This window comes from Mus caroli, chromosome X (assembly GCF_900094665.2).
Source record: "Mus caroli chromosome X, CAROLI_EIJ_v1.1, whole genome shotgun sequence".
Lineage (NCBI taxonomy): Eukaryota > Metazoa > Chordata > Mammalia > Rodentia > Muridae > Mus > Mus caroli.
In genome coordinates, this window is record NC_034589.1 from 139,360,395 (window position 1) to 139,374,977 (window position 14,583).

General features: G+C 43.3%; 2 protein-coding genes across 4 annotated transcripts in view; one reads left to right on the forward strand and one right to left on the reverse strand.

Moving 5' to 3' along the window:
• Window positions 1–8,235, reverse strand: part of Apex2 (apurinic/apyrimidinic endodeoxyribonuclease 2) — a 19,083-nt gene extending 10,848 nt beyond the window's left edge. Inside the window, exons 1-6 of one of the 2 annotated variants that reach the window (XM_021153121.2) lie at window positions 8,075–8,235; window positions 6,200–6,584; window positions 5,340–5,423; window positions 4,321–4,501; window positions 3,655–3,801; window positions 2,912–2,981 (exon numbers count right to left, since the gene is read on the reverse strand). In XM_021153121.2, the coding sequence (XP_021008780.2) occupies window positions 2,912–2,981; window positions 3,655–3,801; window positions 4,321–4,501; window positions 5,340–5,423; window positions 6,200–6,584; window positions 8,075–8,101 (894 nt within the window). In that variant the 5' untranslated portion in view covers window positions 8,102–8,235. The remainder of the gene's footprint in view (window positions 1–2,911; window positions 2,982–3,654; window positions 3,802–4,320; window positions 4,502–5,339; window positions 5,424–6,199; window positions 6,585–8,074) is intronic. The other variant, XM_021153120.2, reaches the window with a different exon arrangement.
• Pfkfb1 (6-phosphofructo-2-kinase/fructose-2,6-biphosphatase 1) overlaps window positions 8,234–14,583 on the forward strand; it is a 43,807-nt gene continuing 37,457 nt past the window's right edge. Inside the window, exon 1 of one of the 2 annotated variants that reach the window (XM_029473589.1) lies at window positions 8,234–8,397. In XM_029473589.1, the coding sequence (XP_029329449.1) occupies window positions 8,370–8,397 (28 nt within the window). In that variant the 5' untranslated portion in view covers window positions 8,234–8,369. Of the gene's footprint in view, window positions 8,398–12,253; window positions 13,093–14,583 lie in introns of those variants that run through there. The other variant, XM_021153004.2, reaches the window with a different exon arrangement.

The window sequence follows — 14,583 nt, forward strand, 5'->3', positions numbered from 1 at the left end:
CTCTCCCTCTCTCTCTCTCTGCTTCTACTACTCTATTTTTTTTCTATTTGCTTTGTTCTATTCTGTCTTTTCCCCTGTTTTGCAAAGAAAAAGAAGAAGGCATACAACTGGATGGGTAGGGAGGAGAGAAGGATCTGGGAGATACCATAGATTAAAACTATCCATTTTTAACAAAACAAGAGCCTCATTCCAGAGGCTCCGTGCCTGAACCACCAAGGACAGAATGATGAAAACCTCCAGAGACCTTGATGGGTTTCCCTATCCTACTTTCAACACTTATCCTCATGCAGTGAGGTCTCCATGAAACCCCAAACAACAAGGCTCAGTGAGCTGCTGAACAGTGGATCACATGCAGGTACAAGAAGACAAACGAAGACTGACTCCTATGTGCGCTGGGACAATGGTTCACCCCAACTCCACAGGAATAATATGAGCTTGATACTTAGGGCCCTTTTAGACCTTCCTCTGCATGTATTTCTTCATCTAACCGCCTGCTTACATCATTTTAAATATTCTTTTTAGCTAACTTTAGACGTAAGTTATAGTGGCTGTCTGAGTACTTACTTTGCTCTAGCAAATTAACTGAACACAGGGACAGGGTTATGTGAACCTCACTTTATAACTCAAAAGCTCCATCTGTGACTGCCTCTGAAGAGCTGCCTGCTTGCCAGGAGGCAAGGAGAAATCCCCATACCTTTTGAGTTCACATGGGAGCAGAGAAAAGGCAGGCAGCTTGTTTTTCTAGCAAAGCACTCCTTTCTATGAGAATGGTCAAGTTGAAGAATTTTTTATCTATTCTAGGGGTAGTATTTCTCAAGCCTGTGTGCATGTTAAAGTCTTGTAGGACTTTTCAAACAACCCAGTACCCTGGTTCTACACATAAGAAATTCTTCTTGCACTGTTTTGGTGTAGTATTAAGGTATTGATATATTTGCTCTAATATGCAGTTAAGGGTTCAAGAAACACTGGCTTAGAGGGAATGAAGGCTCACATGAGAAAAAAGAAGAGGGATGGCTGCTAATTTGGGTGAGAGTGAAAAGAGCTAGGATGAAAAGAACTGTTTCAGTGGGTCGAGGAAGAGAGTGTGCAGAGACACTGGGGATGGAAATGGAGTCAGGGACCTAACCAGAAAGCACCTTGAGGTAAAAGGCTGCTTTACAAACAGGAAAGCTGTCCTTAAATCTTCACCATGCCCACAAAGGACTCTGCAGCCCCACCTCCTGCCATTCACCCTCCTTCCCATGATACACTAAAAAAAGATGAGACATGAAGTTCCCCATACCCTAAAGCTTCTGCCAACCTCTAAAAATTTAGCACATTTTGCCATCTGACTGTTGTATTTGCTTGCCTACCTAGAGATGCTACAGCAACCCTGAAGACACCAATTTGAACTGGACAACAATGTATCTTATATTTGTGAATGGTCTAGGGTCCATGAGCAAGATTGGACATGTCTTCCAGCATATAGGCCAGGGCCAGGTCAAGGTAAGGTCAGAATTGTCTATTGAATCAAAGACTAAATGGAAATTCTTTTAGAATAGTATTTCAGTGGGACTACATAAAATTTAAAAAGCTTCTACACTGTGAAGGAAACAATCAATAGCACAAAGACACAGGAGAAAACAGTTTTAAAATACTCATCTGACAAGGATTAATATCCACAGCATATAAGAAGCTCAAACAACTGAATAATAAAAACAGGTCCGATTGAAAAATTGGGCATATAATCTGAAAAAAAAACTCAAAAAAGAGGCAATATACTAGTGTACAATGTGTATATGACAAAATGTTTAACATAATTATTGAGGAACTGGGAACCAAGTTCAGTACAGTTAGTAGCATCTCCTTCTCAGCCTTATTAGAATGCTTTTTATCAGAGACAAGAAACAGATGTTGACAAGGATACAGAGAAAGGAGAACTTTCATGGGAGAATACAAATTATTGCCATCTTTTTTAGAAAACAGTGTGGAAGGTCCTCGAAAAGTTTAAACCACCACATGATTCAGAAGCCCCACTTCAGATATATATGCAAAGAAAATGAAATTAGCTTGTCAAAGAAACAATTGAACTCCCGTTCACTGCAGTATCATTTACAACAGCCCAGATACACAAGCAACCTGTATATTCATTAATGAATAAATAAGGAAAGAAAATATAATATGCATACAGAGTACAATACCATTTAGCCAGAAAGAACAGATTTTTCTTGTCGTCTGCAGCAAAATGAACAGAACTGGAAGACTTAAAAACAAGGCAAGAGCTGGGCAGTGGTGGCACACACCTTTAATCCCAGCACTTGGGAGGCAGAGGCAGGTGGATTTCTGAGTTTGAGGCCAGCCTAGTCTAGAGTGACTTCCAGGACAGCCAGTCTCAGAAAACCACAAAAAAAAAAAAAAAAAAAAATCAAGGTAAGCCCATAAAGATCGATGCCATGTGACCTCATTCCTGTATTGCAGTCTCAAAAGGTAATCACATGGAACACAGTATAGCTGTCACAAGAGTCCAGGAGAGACAGAAGGAAAGGGATATAGTGGCTTGCTAGTGTGAACAGTTTGATAGGAGAAAAAAAGGCCTTGTACTCCACAGTATAGCAATAACTGGTCATAATTTACTATATACTCCAAACCAGGTAGTAGAAAAAATTTTGAATGCCCATACAGAAAGACAAATGTTTGAGGAGATGAATATGAATACAGCAATTTACCCCATTTGACTATCATGTCAGAATTTTATGTGGTACTTCATAAATATGTACAATTATCACATGTAATTTCAGAATGAAAAAAATATATACTCAAACTAATCATTATTTTTTCCATAAAAGAAACTACCTCTGGTGCCAAACTCCCAGTTTTGGCTGACTGGATGAACAGAACAAAACTGGGGCCTATGGTTTAGAGGGAACCTTACCAGACTACTTGCATCGCAGTGGTCAATGGGTCGGTGGGCTGTATTCAGGTCCCCCAGGATTATCACGTGACTGAAAAACACAATGTGGGACTGTCAACTGGACATTAACAAAGAGGAGTCCCATATACTTTTCTCCCGGGGCCAAGAGCACAGAGAGGCTTACCTCCCACCTATATATAGGCTTAGATACCAATTATTCATAGCAAAGTGCCTCTTCCGTTCTCCCATCTTGAACCAAATACTGAGCCGCAATGTTGACACAATTCTATAAGATGCGAGTATGGTCTCTACCTAATGCCATCCTTCTCACCCTTCAAAGCTGAGCTCAGATACCACTTCCTGGAAGAAGCCCCCCTTGATTACTCTAACCTACTCCCACTCTCCTGTCTATCCTTGGAACTAGGCATTTAGTACCATCACCTTATCTTGTCCTCAAAGATCTTCTACAGGGTAGGGATTCACACAGGCATTTGACAAAAGACTGTTAACAGAGAGCCTTTGAGGTTACCAGTAAGGGAAGAGACAGAATGAGTGGCCAGAGTACAAGGCTCAGAGTTCATGTCACTTTACTCTGTCCTTCCAGTTCTTAAGACAACAAGGGCTGTCAGTTCAGCATGACAGTATTTGATGCTAGAGTAGAAAGGACCTCAAAGACAAAATTTTATGTCCTATCATAGAGCATGGCACAGGCCAGCCACCAAGATGTGTTCAACCAAACCTGGCTGTCTAGATTGACAATATACCTGCCAGCTGCCAGGAGCGCTTCTGCTCGCATCTGTAACAGGCGATAGAAGCGCATCTTGAAGGTCAGCCGCTCAGGCTTCCCAGGATCCGCGTGAGGGCAGTACACATTGATCAGGGTCAAAGTCTTCTCCTTCCCTTCCAATGTGCTGGGAGAAAAGAGCCCCACAAAAGAGGTCGGTTTCAAGTCTCTCCTTCATATCCACCCACCATGCAGATTCTAGTTAATGGTTATCCATGGGATGAACGAAAAAAGAGTTGGGAGAAATAAATGAGCAAGTCTTGGGGGGATAGACTCTGGATAAGGCAAAGAGGGCATAATACTCAGGTAAACTGGGTGATAATGCCGCCAATCATGACTATAAGATACCTAGAAAGAAACCAACTTAGGATGATGAGTTCTGTGCTGGCTAAGCTATTTTTGAGGAGCCTATGGTAATTAAAAAGCTATTCTTCCAGGCCAGTCTCCCTCTGTAGAGAGGGGAACACAAGGCTCAGAAGGAAGCATGAATTTTCCAAGATCACTCAGCCCAGCCTGGACTAAAATCCAGGAAGGCAAGTTTGGGAACTTTTTTATAGCAACTGCATACCTATCGAATGGGCCTTATATTCTAGACACAAGGACTAGAACCAGTGATGGCCTGTAGGAGGAGGATATGGGCTATTACCGGATCTTGTGCTGTGTAAGGAGGGCCCGGCCCTCACTATCCAGAACCCGGAGTTCCTCTTGCGTGAACTCATCCATGTTTCCATAGCAACCAATATCTCCATTCAGGGTGGCAAACACACCACTCAGGCCTTCTTCAGCAGCTACTGGGGTAGCACTGTCCTTACAGAAGGTAGCCACACCTGGGGACGGACAAGAGCATTCTGAACGGGGTCAGCAGCCAATATATCATTGTACAGCCTATCCCACTCCAAGCGTATCCATATAAGGAACAGCTTTGGTTATCTTTGTCATATTTAACTGTTTCAAAAATGTAAGGACAATCCACCTAACTCGGGCCATACATGGCTCTGTAGAGTCTTAAAGCATCTGAGGCCTCAGTTTCCTCTTAAAAAGCCGCAGAATAGGGAGGTGGTGGTGCATGCCTTAAATCCCAGCACTCAGGAGGCAGAGGCAGGCAGATTTCTGAGTTCGAGGCCAGCCTGGTCTACAGCGTGAGTTCCAGGACAGCCAGGGCTACACAGAGAAACCCTGTCTCGGAAAAAAAAAAAGCCACAGAATAATGTTATATTTTACAAGAACAATAATAATGTATTTTACACATACATAGCAAATACTGATGAAAAATTTGCTATCATTATTACCACATGCAAGACTATGTCTAAACCCTTGTGAGAGCCTAGAAAATAACCATTATTCTTATTTTCTCAGTGAAAAACCTGAAACACAAAGGTAAATTAACTTGCCAGAAAACACAGAGAGAGGATGTGAGCCAGGACTTGAACCCTGGCAGTTAAGGTCCAGTGCTCAGACAGTTAACTCAGAAGAAGTACATTACTATACTTCTGGGGGACAAAAGGAAACTCCGGTGCATAAATATGAGGTTTCATATAACCTAAGATTAGCAGCATTTGCTTTGGAAATGAAAAGTCAAAACATATTACCTTCTTATTAAATACCAAAACATTCCTTTTCTCCATCACCAATGCTAACATAAATACCCCAGAAGACCTCATTTACCAGAATAGCCACTACGGCTGCGGCTGAAGCTGAAATAGGAGTTATAACCCTCAACAATAGCCAGGGGCTCTGTCAGTACATCTCCTAAAAACAAAAAAAAAAAAAACAAAAAAAATTAAATATAAGGTCAGAGGTAAATTAGCACTGTGGACCCATGAAAGACTAGAATTACAGTTATAGGCTAGCATACATCAGAGCTGTAATTGGGGGTCAGGAGAAGTGTTTATGTTGACAGGAGCTAGAGAGATGGGAAAGTCAGGAAAGAAAATTATATTCAAATTAGATAGGGAAGCTGAGGAGGGCAAATCAGAGCTAAGTCTTGTGATTTAGATTAAAGTACTCACAGATGCTGGCAGTGGAGATTGGGGACCTGAAGGGTGGGGAGGTAGGAGAGGGAATTAGGGAATTCGAGCTGGGAACTATGGGAGAAGAAATTAGGTCTAAATTTGAGGTAAGATATCAAAGAGGAATGAATCTAGGGCCCTGAGGTGGAGAGAAAAGAGGAATTGGAGATATGGGAAGGAGAAATTAAGAGTCTGAGCAAAGGGCAGAGATTAGGTGGGGATTAAGGACTGGGGGGGGGGGCAGGGATGGAAAACTGAGGCGTTTGGCTTAGAAGAATGAAAGGAGAAAATCCAAGGCCCCGAGTTCGGGCTATAGAATGAGTGGGAATCTGTGTATGAGGGTTTCAACGGGGAAAGCAGGCCAGGAGTAGGAATTAGGGGTTCTAGCTGGGGTGGGGGTGTTTAGGAAGAAAAGGGACCAGGCTTTCAGATGGGTATAAGGTATAAGGATTCTAAGTATAGGAAAACGAAACGCGAAATGAGACAGAACAAAGGTTAGCATCAAAAGGAAAACACCGTAGAGATCTTGGATTCTCGAATGCTCACTGGTCACTTTGGTCTCTTGGAGACAGACAATATCAGCATCCAGCTCGTCCAAAACGCGTCGCAAGGCCGTGGGACAGCTGCTGGGTTCCTGGCATGCAAGGCCTTGCAGGGGACTCCGGATCCCATTGATGTTCCAGCTTACCACGCGCAGCATTTTGGTAAACCGTACGTTTTCCCAAAGGAAGCTTAGGCGGGCAAATGCATTCCTGCCCGGAAGTGAGCTGGCTCCCCGCCTTCCTCTCGCGTTTCCACGGGCGTTCTCACCTTCCCCTCCGCCCCCTCCGACGGCAGGACGCACGCAGGGCGGGACTTCGAGTTCAGTTCTCTTAGGCGGGAGACGGAACTGAGGTGGAGGCTGTAGGAAAACCGGGCTTGATCATACGAGCCTGTCACCCCAGTACTCAGGAAGCTGAGGCAGGGTCAGTAATGAATTCAAGGCCAGCCTGGGCTACATAGCAAGACCCAGACCAAAACCTGGGAAGAGTAACTGGTGAGAGGCGCGTCTCTGGTTGGGCTCCTTCTCTTCTGGCCGCACGCTGGCCAGGACGCCCAAGTCTGACTGCTTTTCTCTACTACAAAAGTACCCCCTGATGCGCCAGGTTACTGACAAATGGGATTTTGTCCCTTTGTCAAGGGGCAGGCCTCTGGGGAAACAAGCTCAGCCAACGCCCTACCCGGATCGAGACAGGACTCTGGCTTAAGTGAGCGGCCCCTGGCGGTGGCTGAGGGGCTTCTGCAGACCCTGGAGTCCTTTTGGGCAGTGGCAAAGGGAACTTTCTCAGTTAAGCAATTAAGAAACTAGCTAGCCTCCGTTTTAATGGAGTCTGGAGGAAGGAGACTGCCTCAAATCCTCCTTGTATAGCCATATTTGTCTTGACTCTCAAAGCATAAGGCAGACTTGCATTTGGCTCCATTTCTCAGATGAGCAAAATCGAGGCCTAGACCATTTAAGCTCCAGAATAGTATTTCCCCATGCAGTTATGGTTTTCCTGTCTATACCGTGTCCTTTCATTCTTAGGATAATCCAGGAAGAGGCACTGAAGCTAAGTAGAAGTTGAATAAATTCGTCTCAGCCTCACAGAAGTGGTAGAGCCAAGATTTAAACCCTTCTTAATCAGGTAAACAATTGATTTTTTTGTCCACACACCTCTGTGTTTAGGTCTTTTCCTGTGGGCACCACTGCACTTTATGGTCCATACCGGCACAGCATTTACCACAGTGCACAACCCCATGGATTTCCGTTGTCACTAGACCGGCCCCAGCCTGAATGCAGTGGCCATCTCTGACCCACCTTTTATGATAACGGAATAAATATTTAGCAAATCGATGAATAAGCAGGGCAGTAGGGATGAGTTCTTGACTTATTTTTTGTGACCACAGAAACAGAATTAACAGGAATCGCCCAATTTCCAGGAAAACTGTAACTTTGCATCCTAAGGGTTTTTTTTTTTTGTTTTTTGTTTTTTTACTGAAAATTGCTACAAAGTTATTCCCATTTGAATATACACACCCTCAGAATTTCACAGCCTTTGAGCCATCATCTTCATGGCTATACAAAGAGCCACAGGAGGCTGCCCCTCCCCCACCCCCCAGAGGACTTAAAGGTCACTAGTTACTGCTATCAGAAAAACAGCTCTGTAATTAAAATTCTGTGCCTTGAGCTTTTCCATGCGTTGGGAGTTACTGACTAAAGATCAAATCCCAGGAGTGGGTTAATTAGGACAAGGGAAATGAACATTTTTCTTCATGTTACCAGATTGCTTTCAAGCAAGGGATTTTTGCCCATACTGCACTAGAGGCAGATAAATATAAAGCTTTGTCCCAAAAAATCCAGATCTTGCTCACCTCAATAGCTGGTTTTAATTTCTCCATTCTCCAGTGACTTGTTAATATTAGTACTGACCTTTGGGGCAAGGTGAACAACACATGGTTGGACTGAAGAGAAAAGTCTCTGGGTGGCTCAGGAACTTCTTTGGCAAGTACAGCAGCTAATATTTCAACACTGCACACACCCCTTAACAAGGGTGCTTCCTCAGCCTTCCCAGGAACCAACGGATGTCTCCGGGTTTCCTATTTGATGCCACCCACCGGACCTGCTTTGGGGGTCTGTAAATGCAAGAGAGCCATTGGATAATTAGCGATGGAAGAAAAAGCCTCTAAGAGAGCAGGTAGGTGAGCATAAAGGAAAAGTAGACAGGTCTTTTACACGTCAAAATCCTTGTTTCAGGCTCCTTGGAAGATTTGTCTCTCCATAGGAAATTGGTTTAGCTATTTCAAAGGGGATGGGAGAGTTGGGGAATGATGATATGCATATGTAATTCAAGTGCCAACATTTTATTTTTAATTACTTATTTTATTTATTTACATTCCAAATGTTGCCCTCTCCTTACTATCAGTATTTTAAAATCCTCTTGTACTTGACTTTTTAGGACACTAGCCTAAAAGACTAATTCCTTACTATCTTTGAAATTCCAATTTTTGTTTTATTTTATTTTAATTTTGGAAAATGAGTCTAACTGTGCTTCCCATGGGGGCCTGAAACTTTCTATGTAGCCCAGACTAGCAAGTGATTGTGTGATCCTCCCAGCCTAGCTTCTATGTACTTCTACTACTACGTGTATATTTTTAAATTAAATGCACAATAGAAAGTGTATCTCTGACCTCTCCTCTAGTGTATTAAGTCGGGTTGATTTGCTATGAAACTTTGACAAGTTCTTTAGTTTCTCTGGGTGTCAATGGCTACCTTAGTGAAATAGAAATGAAAGCTCCTAGCCTTCTTCCCACAGAGGACTAGCCTGGTGATCAAGAAAGCGTAGAAGGCAGAATCCAGAGTTCTTTTGCTTCAGGGCTTTCATGCTGTGTATGAGATTCATGCTCTTGGCTTTTATGTGACACCCACAGGCAGTACCACCCACAACCCTCTACGTGCTCTCCTTCCTGACTGACTATGGTCAATGGAGAACCACTCCTAAGACGAGAATGCAGTGAGCTTTTTGGAGCAGACATGAGTCTGAAAACAATGCCATAATGGGACCAGGGCATTATGAGATCGCTGAGAACAAAGGGATTCTAGGCTGCTGTCACAGAAGTCCTGATATGTGCTCATGCATGAATCTAGCCTGTAAGCTTGTAATGATCCACCAGCCTTCTAGCCTATAACAAGTGCATTCACAACCACACATTTCAAGACTTACCAATAAGGAAAGGCCACTTATGACTTTATTGCCCATCTGTATTATCTTGACACTTTAAATGGGCTTCCTCTCCACACTGTACATGGAGGTGGGAGCAGGCTCCATGGCTCTGCAAACATCACGCTGCCTAGTTTTCTTCCCTAGAGATAGTTCTGCTTTATGGTTCAGCTTTTAGCCTTGCGTGTGAATCTGATGCTGAGTGAACTCTGTGTCTACAACCAATACATCAAACCTTCTTAGAGTTTCATAATTTTATCCTGTTCCATCCTAAAGTTTTAAGATTTTTTTTAGATGCCACTCTTTACCTCAGACAAACCAACTTCCCCATCCACTTCCCTGAAAGCTGTTATAATATCTACTATGTTGAACTGGGATTTCTTGTCGCCATGTTTCTCTCTTCTACAGCAGAGAGATGTAGATTGTGAACATGGTCACTGATCAAGTGCCCTCCATACCAGAGCCTGAGATGAGCAGTCAGCAGATCACAGGGATTCAGGCTCTATCCTCAAGAAGCTCACAATCTACTTACGTACCAGACCAGAGAAACCCTAGCTCACGTAGAGGCACGTGGCAATGTGAGAACTGAAGCCTCAGCTTCACTCAAGGCTACAAGGCTGGCTTTCAGAGAAGATAAACACTAAAACTGGTCTTGATAAGCAAGACAGAGTTCAGTGAAAATAGAAGACACTCCAGGCTGAGCAAGAGCCTAAAGACAGGAAAATGTTGTGTTTGAGGGCTCTGTAATCAGCTAGTGCAGTTAAACGTGGGGGATCTGGGGATAGAAGACTGGGAGGTAGCTTAGGACTTGATTTAGAAGAAGTTTGAATGCTCGTCTGATGCATTTCTCCAAGATTTGTTTCTGGTCTCAGAACTGGTAACAGTAGTGAAGTTTCATAGTTCTAGGCAGGGTTAAATTCGGGTGTCAAACCTGGAGCCTGAGTTTACCCATTCAAACCTTGTCAGAGGCCTTCTAGCCACCTAGCTCAGATTTCTTGCTACTAAAATTATCATCCTGATTCTTGGCAGTGTTGTAAGGACAAAATTGTAAACATAAAAGACATGTTCATGATGTTACCTAGATTACCCTGGACAAGCCATTCCCTCCTCAGATACATTTTCCTGTGCTATTACAGGGGATATTTGAAAGAAACAAATAAGATAAACAAAATGTTGCTTTGTGGGCACTGGAAAACATACAAAGTCATGGTAAGATCATTAAAATAGACTTCCACTAATTATGTGTCTTACTAGGGCTAAGAGACTTGTGTCTTGCAAAGTCTATTTCTGAGACTCTAGGAGTTGTCTGCTAATTGGGAAAACCTTGTTATATTTTTTTTACTTTAAATTTATACATAATTGTTTATAATTGTGTAGTGCTGTATGATACTTCAGTGCATGCATATAATGTGAAATGGTCAATTGCTTTATGTATCACCTCAAATAACTATTATTTCTCATCTCTGCCAGCTACTTTGAAGTATACAATTATCTGTTGTGAACCATAGTTTTCCAAATGTGCTCTAGAACATCAGAAGTTATTCCTCCTATTTACCAAAATCCAGCCTGTTTATTGTTCTCCCTTTCTCCCTTTCCTTTGCCCACTAGTCTATACTCAGTTCCTCACCAACCTCTTTTAGGTTTGTCCAGTAAGTGAGAGCATGTAGTGTTTGATGTTTTATGTCAGACTTAAGTTAACAGAAACCTAGAAATGAGTTTACCTTTCTAGTTGATTCTCAGGAAGTCTTTACAGTATAAATGTTAATCCTGTGTCATAATAACGTGCTAGAACTTGCAGATGACTTGAGGGAAAAAGATGAATCATTTCCTTCCCGAAGGAAGCAACAGTGGTGAATCATGTGTATTCAGCATTCCCCAGGTTTCTTCATGTGTATCACATTGGCTCTTCGCTAACACCAAGGGAATGGATCCCACTATCCTTCCCTATATACTAAATGAAAAAGCAGAACAAAACAGAGAGCAACTGAGGCACTGAAAAGTTCAGTCTTCTGCCCGGTTTCTCATATCTAGCAATGGATGGAAGTAAGACTCCACCCAGAGAGGATGACTCCAAATTCCATTGTTCTTAACTGCTGTGCTCTGTTGCCTCAGTAGGCTCCTTGAGATAGGTAGGCTTTGATGTGGAAAATCTTATATGCACAGCAACTGGAGTGAATCTAACCCTTGTATAGACTAAGGTTCTGAGAAGATATTTTAGGAAGCATCTTAAAAGGCAAAGAAGAACTGGGAGCATTTGAGGGCAGGGACTGGAGATTTCTTTTCCCGAGAGATTGCCCTTTCATAGTCCAGCTCAGTGGAAGAAAGTTGAGCTTTCTAATACCCAATCACTGGAGGTTTGCTGGGGGGTGGGAAGGTTACAAAGAATGAAGTAAAAGGGCACTTGGACATCTTCCAGGCAAGCCGTGCAGTTGCATGAATTCTACAGATAAACGTCTCAAAATAACTGGGGGAATGGCAATACAAGTGGGGACAAGTAAAGGAGACATCTGGATGATATGTCTCTGGCCTATGGATTTGTGCTATTTAGATAGATGCCATTTCCTCTTGTTCCTCATATTCTCCTCGGTGTGGTTTCCACCTCTCCTAAGGTCCCATTCCAACACCTTGGCTTGAAGAGCTTTAGCCCGGGTTTGAATTAGATCATGATGCCTTTAGTGCTGGCTCATCTCAGCATTGGCGGCCATGGGAGCTGCGTTTACTTATCAGCTCTCTGCCAAGTAATGACTGCCTTCGCTCTTATTCCCAAGGTGCCAGATTTATTCTGATTTATTTAACCTTGGCTGGAGAAAGTATAAAGATGATCAGATAGTGCCGATCTCTTTAGAGTGCCCAGGACAGCTCATTTTAAGAGGGAGAGGTCCCGTGGAGAGGCAGGGAGCAGACTCCAGGGAAAGACAGTTTTACAGTGCCTTGTTGAATAGGGTGAGCGGTGAAGTAGTTTAAGTCTACTTCCAGTTTCAGCCTTTAATTGCTAGCTCAAAACATTGCATTTTGAATTTAGGAACAGTATGTTTGTGGTTTTGTTGTGGGGATCCTTGTAATGAATCTCTGTTTCTGAGTTGGAGCTTAACATTCTAATTAGGCCTGCTTTTTTTTTTAATTTCAAAGCTTAGACCTACCTCCATCACCTTTGCCATGCCACACAACACAGGATGTAAGCACATGATCTTTGGTCTGTTATTTGCATACTCTACTAGTCCTGCCTTCATTGGCGGGAAGTAACTGGCCAGACCTGGGCTGTCTTGCTGGCTGCCTTCCTTGCTGGGCTCCAACTTATCTTCTATATACATAGCCCTTGGAGTTCAGAGGCCTCTGCTGACTTCTGCTCAGCCTCTGACTCTCGGCACCTACATCCCCACTTGTACATCCGGGAGCAGAAGAAAAAGACAGAGCTGGAGATAACCTGTGAGAGGCTTAGAAGCCCAGTACATCCCCCTGTCATCACCCCTGCCTACCTGCTGCTGGGGCCACAGCAACAGACAAGACAGCTAGGAACATAGGAAGTGAGGTCCAATACCTTGTGGGCAGTGGTGTCATTAGCTGCAACGCCTAAGATGTCTCGAGAGATGGGAGAACTCACTCAAACCAGGTTGCAGAAGATCTGGATTCCACACAGCAGCAGTAGCAGCCCGCTGCAGCGGCGAAGGGGCTGTAAGTGGGGGTTGACATTTGTGGGTGGTGGAGGTGGGTGGGTCTAGAAGAACAAATGGTGTTCCCCATCCACTCCTACCCTCACACAGAAGTTGGAATAGATGATCAGTTGAACAAAATTGCTAGAGGCTAATATGAGAAAGGATACGGAAGTAAGAGAAAGGCAGGTAGAGAAGACAAAGAATGAGGCTTAGATAAAAAGAGCCCAAACTATGGGGACCCCTGACCTAAGGGCTGTCTCTCTTTATTCGAGAAATTGTCAGAATGCCGCTTCTCTAGAATGTGAGTGTCCTAGTGTAGTGCTACCCGAGAATATTTTATTTTAGCTCCTCTTATGAAAGATCTGGAAACAGGTCTTGTTTAATTTCTGCCAGGGTGAAAGAAGGTGATGGTTCCTGGCATGGTGTCTTGGAGGCTAGGTGCTGAGTCCACAACACTACCATGTCACTGGTCCGAATTGCCCTTCCTCTTAAAAATAAGTCTGTACCTGCCCCGGCTAGGAACGACTGAGTACATTGCCTTGACATTTAGAGACAGTCTTGCTGTTCTGAGGACTTGAGGGGAAAGACAGTGTCACAAAGCCTGGTCTGTTTCTGAGTTGGAGCTTAAAATTCTAATTAGGCCTGCTTCCTTGATTTCAAAGCTCAGACCTTGGTAATTTTAAGGAGGAACAGAGGCAAAGTAAGCAAAGTTTGTAAATAGGCTTTGAAACTGAAGTATACAATTTCTCATAGATAAGCAGGGATAATCGTGCAACAAGGTGTTTCCAGCCCAGCTTGAGAGACCAGAAGGGGGCTAGAGATAAGACATCTGTGGCCTGCAGGACTCGGACAGCTCAAGCAACAGCTAAGGAAGCTGCTGGACTCTTAATGTTAAAGGAGGGGTAGGCCTAATACATAAGGGGAACAGTACTTCATCATAGCAGTTTCAGGGAGATGTAGGATATTAGATTAGTACATAGGATGAAGGATATGTATAGAAGAAGCAGAGTGGAGCACAAAATTCTGTTCTCCATTGTTCTTTCCATCAGCAATTCTAATTCCTCATCTAGAGAGAAAGGAATCTGGATGAGATAGAATAAGGTTCTGCATACGTAGGTCTCCCAGAGTGAAAACCCCTATATTCTTGAGAAATCTGCCTTTCAAGTTGGAGAGGCAATATACATTGATTTTGCAGTCATGTAGAAGATACAGAAGACAGCTGGCCATGACCAATACTCAGGAGGCAGATTCAGGGGAACTTCCTGCAAGTTTGAGAACTAGTCTTAGCCTCACAGTAGATTCTTAGCCATTCAGGCCTATATAGCAGGCTCCATCTCAAAAGCAATCCAAGCTTTGTCTCTGTAACTCCTTCCATGGGTGTTTTGTTCCCAATTCTAGGAAGAGGCAAAGTGTCCACACTTTGGTCTTCATTCTTCTTGAGTTTTATGTGTTTAGCAAATTGTATCTTATATCTTGGGTATCCTAAGTTTTGGGCTAATATCCACTTATC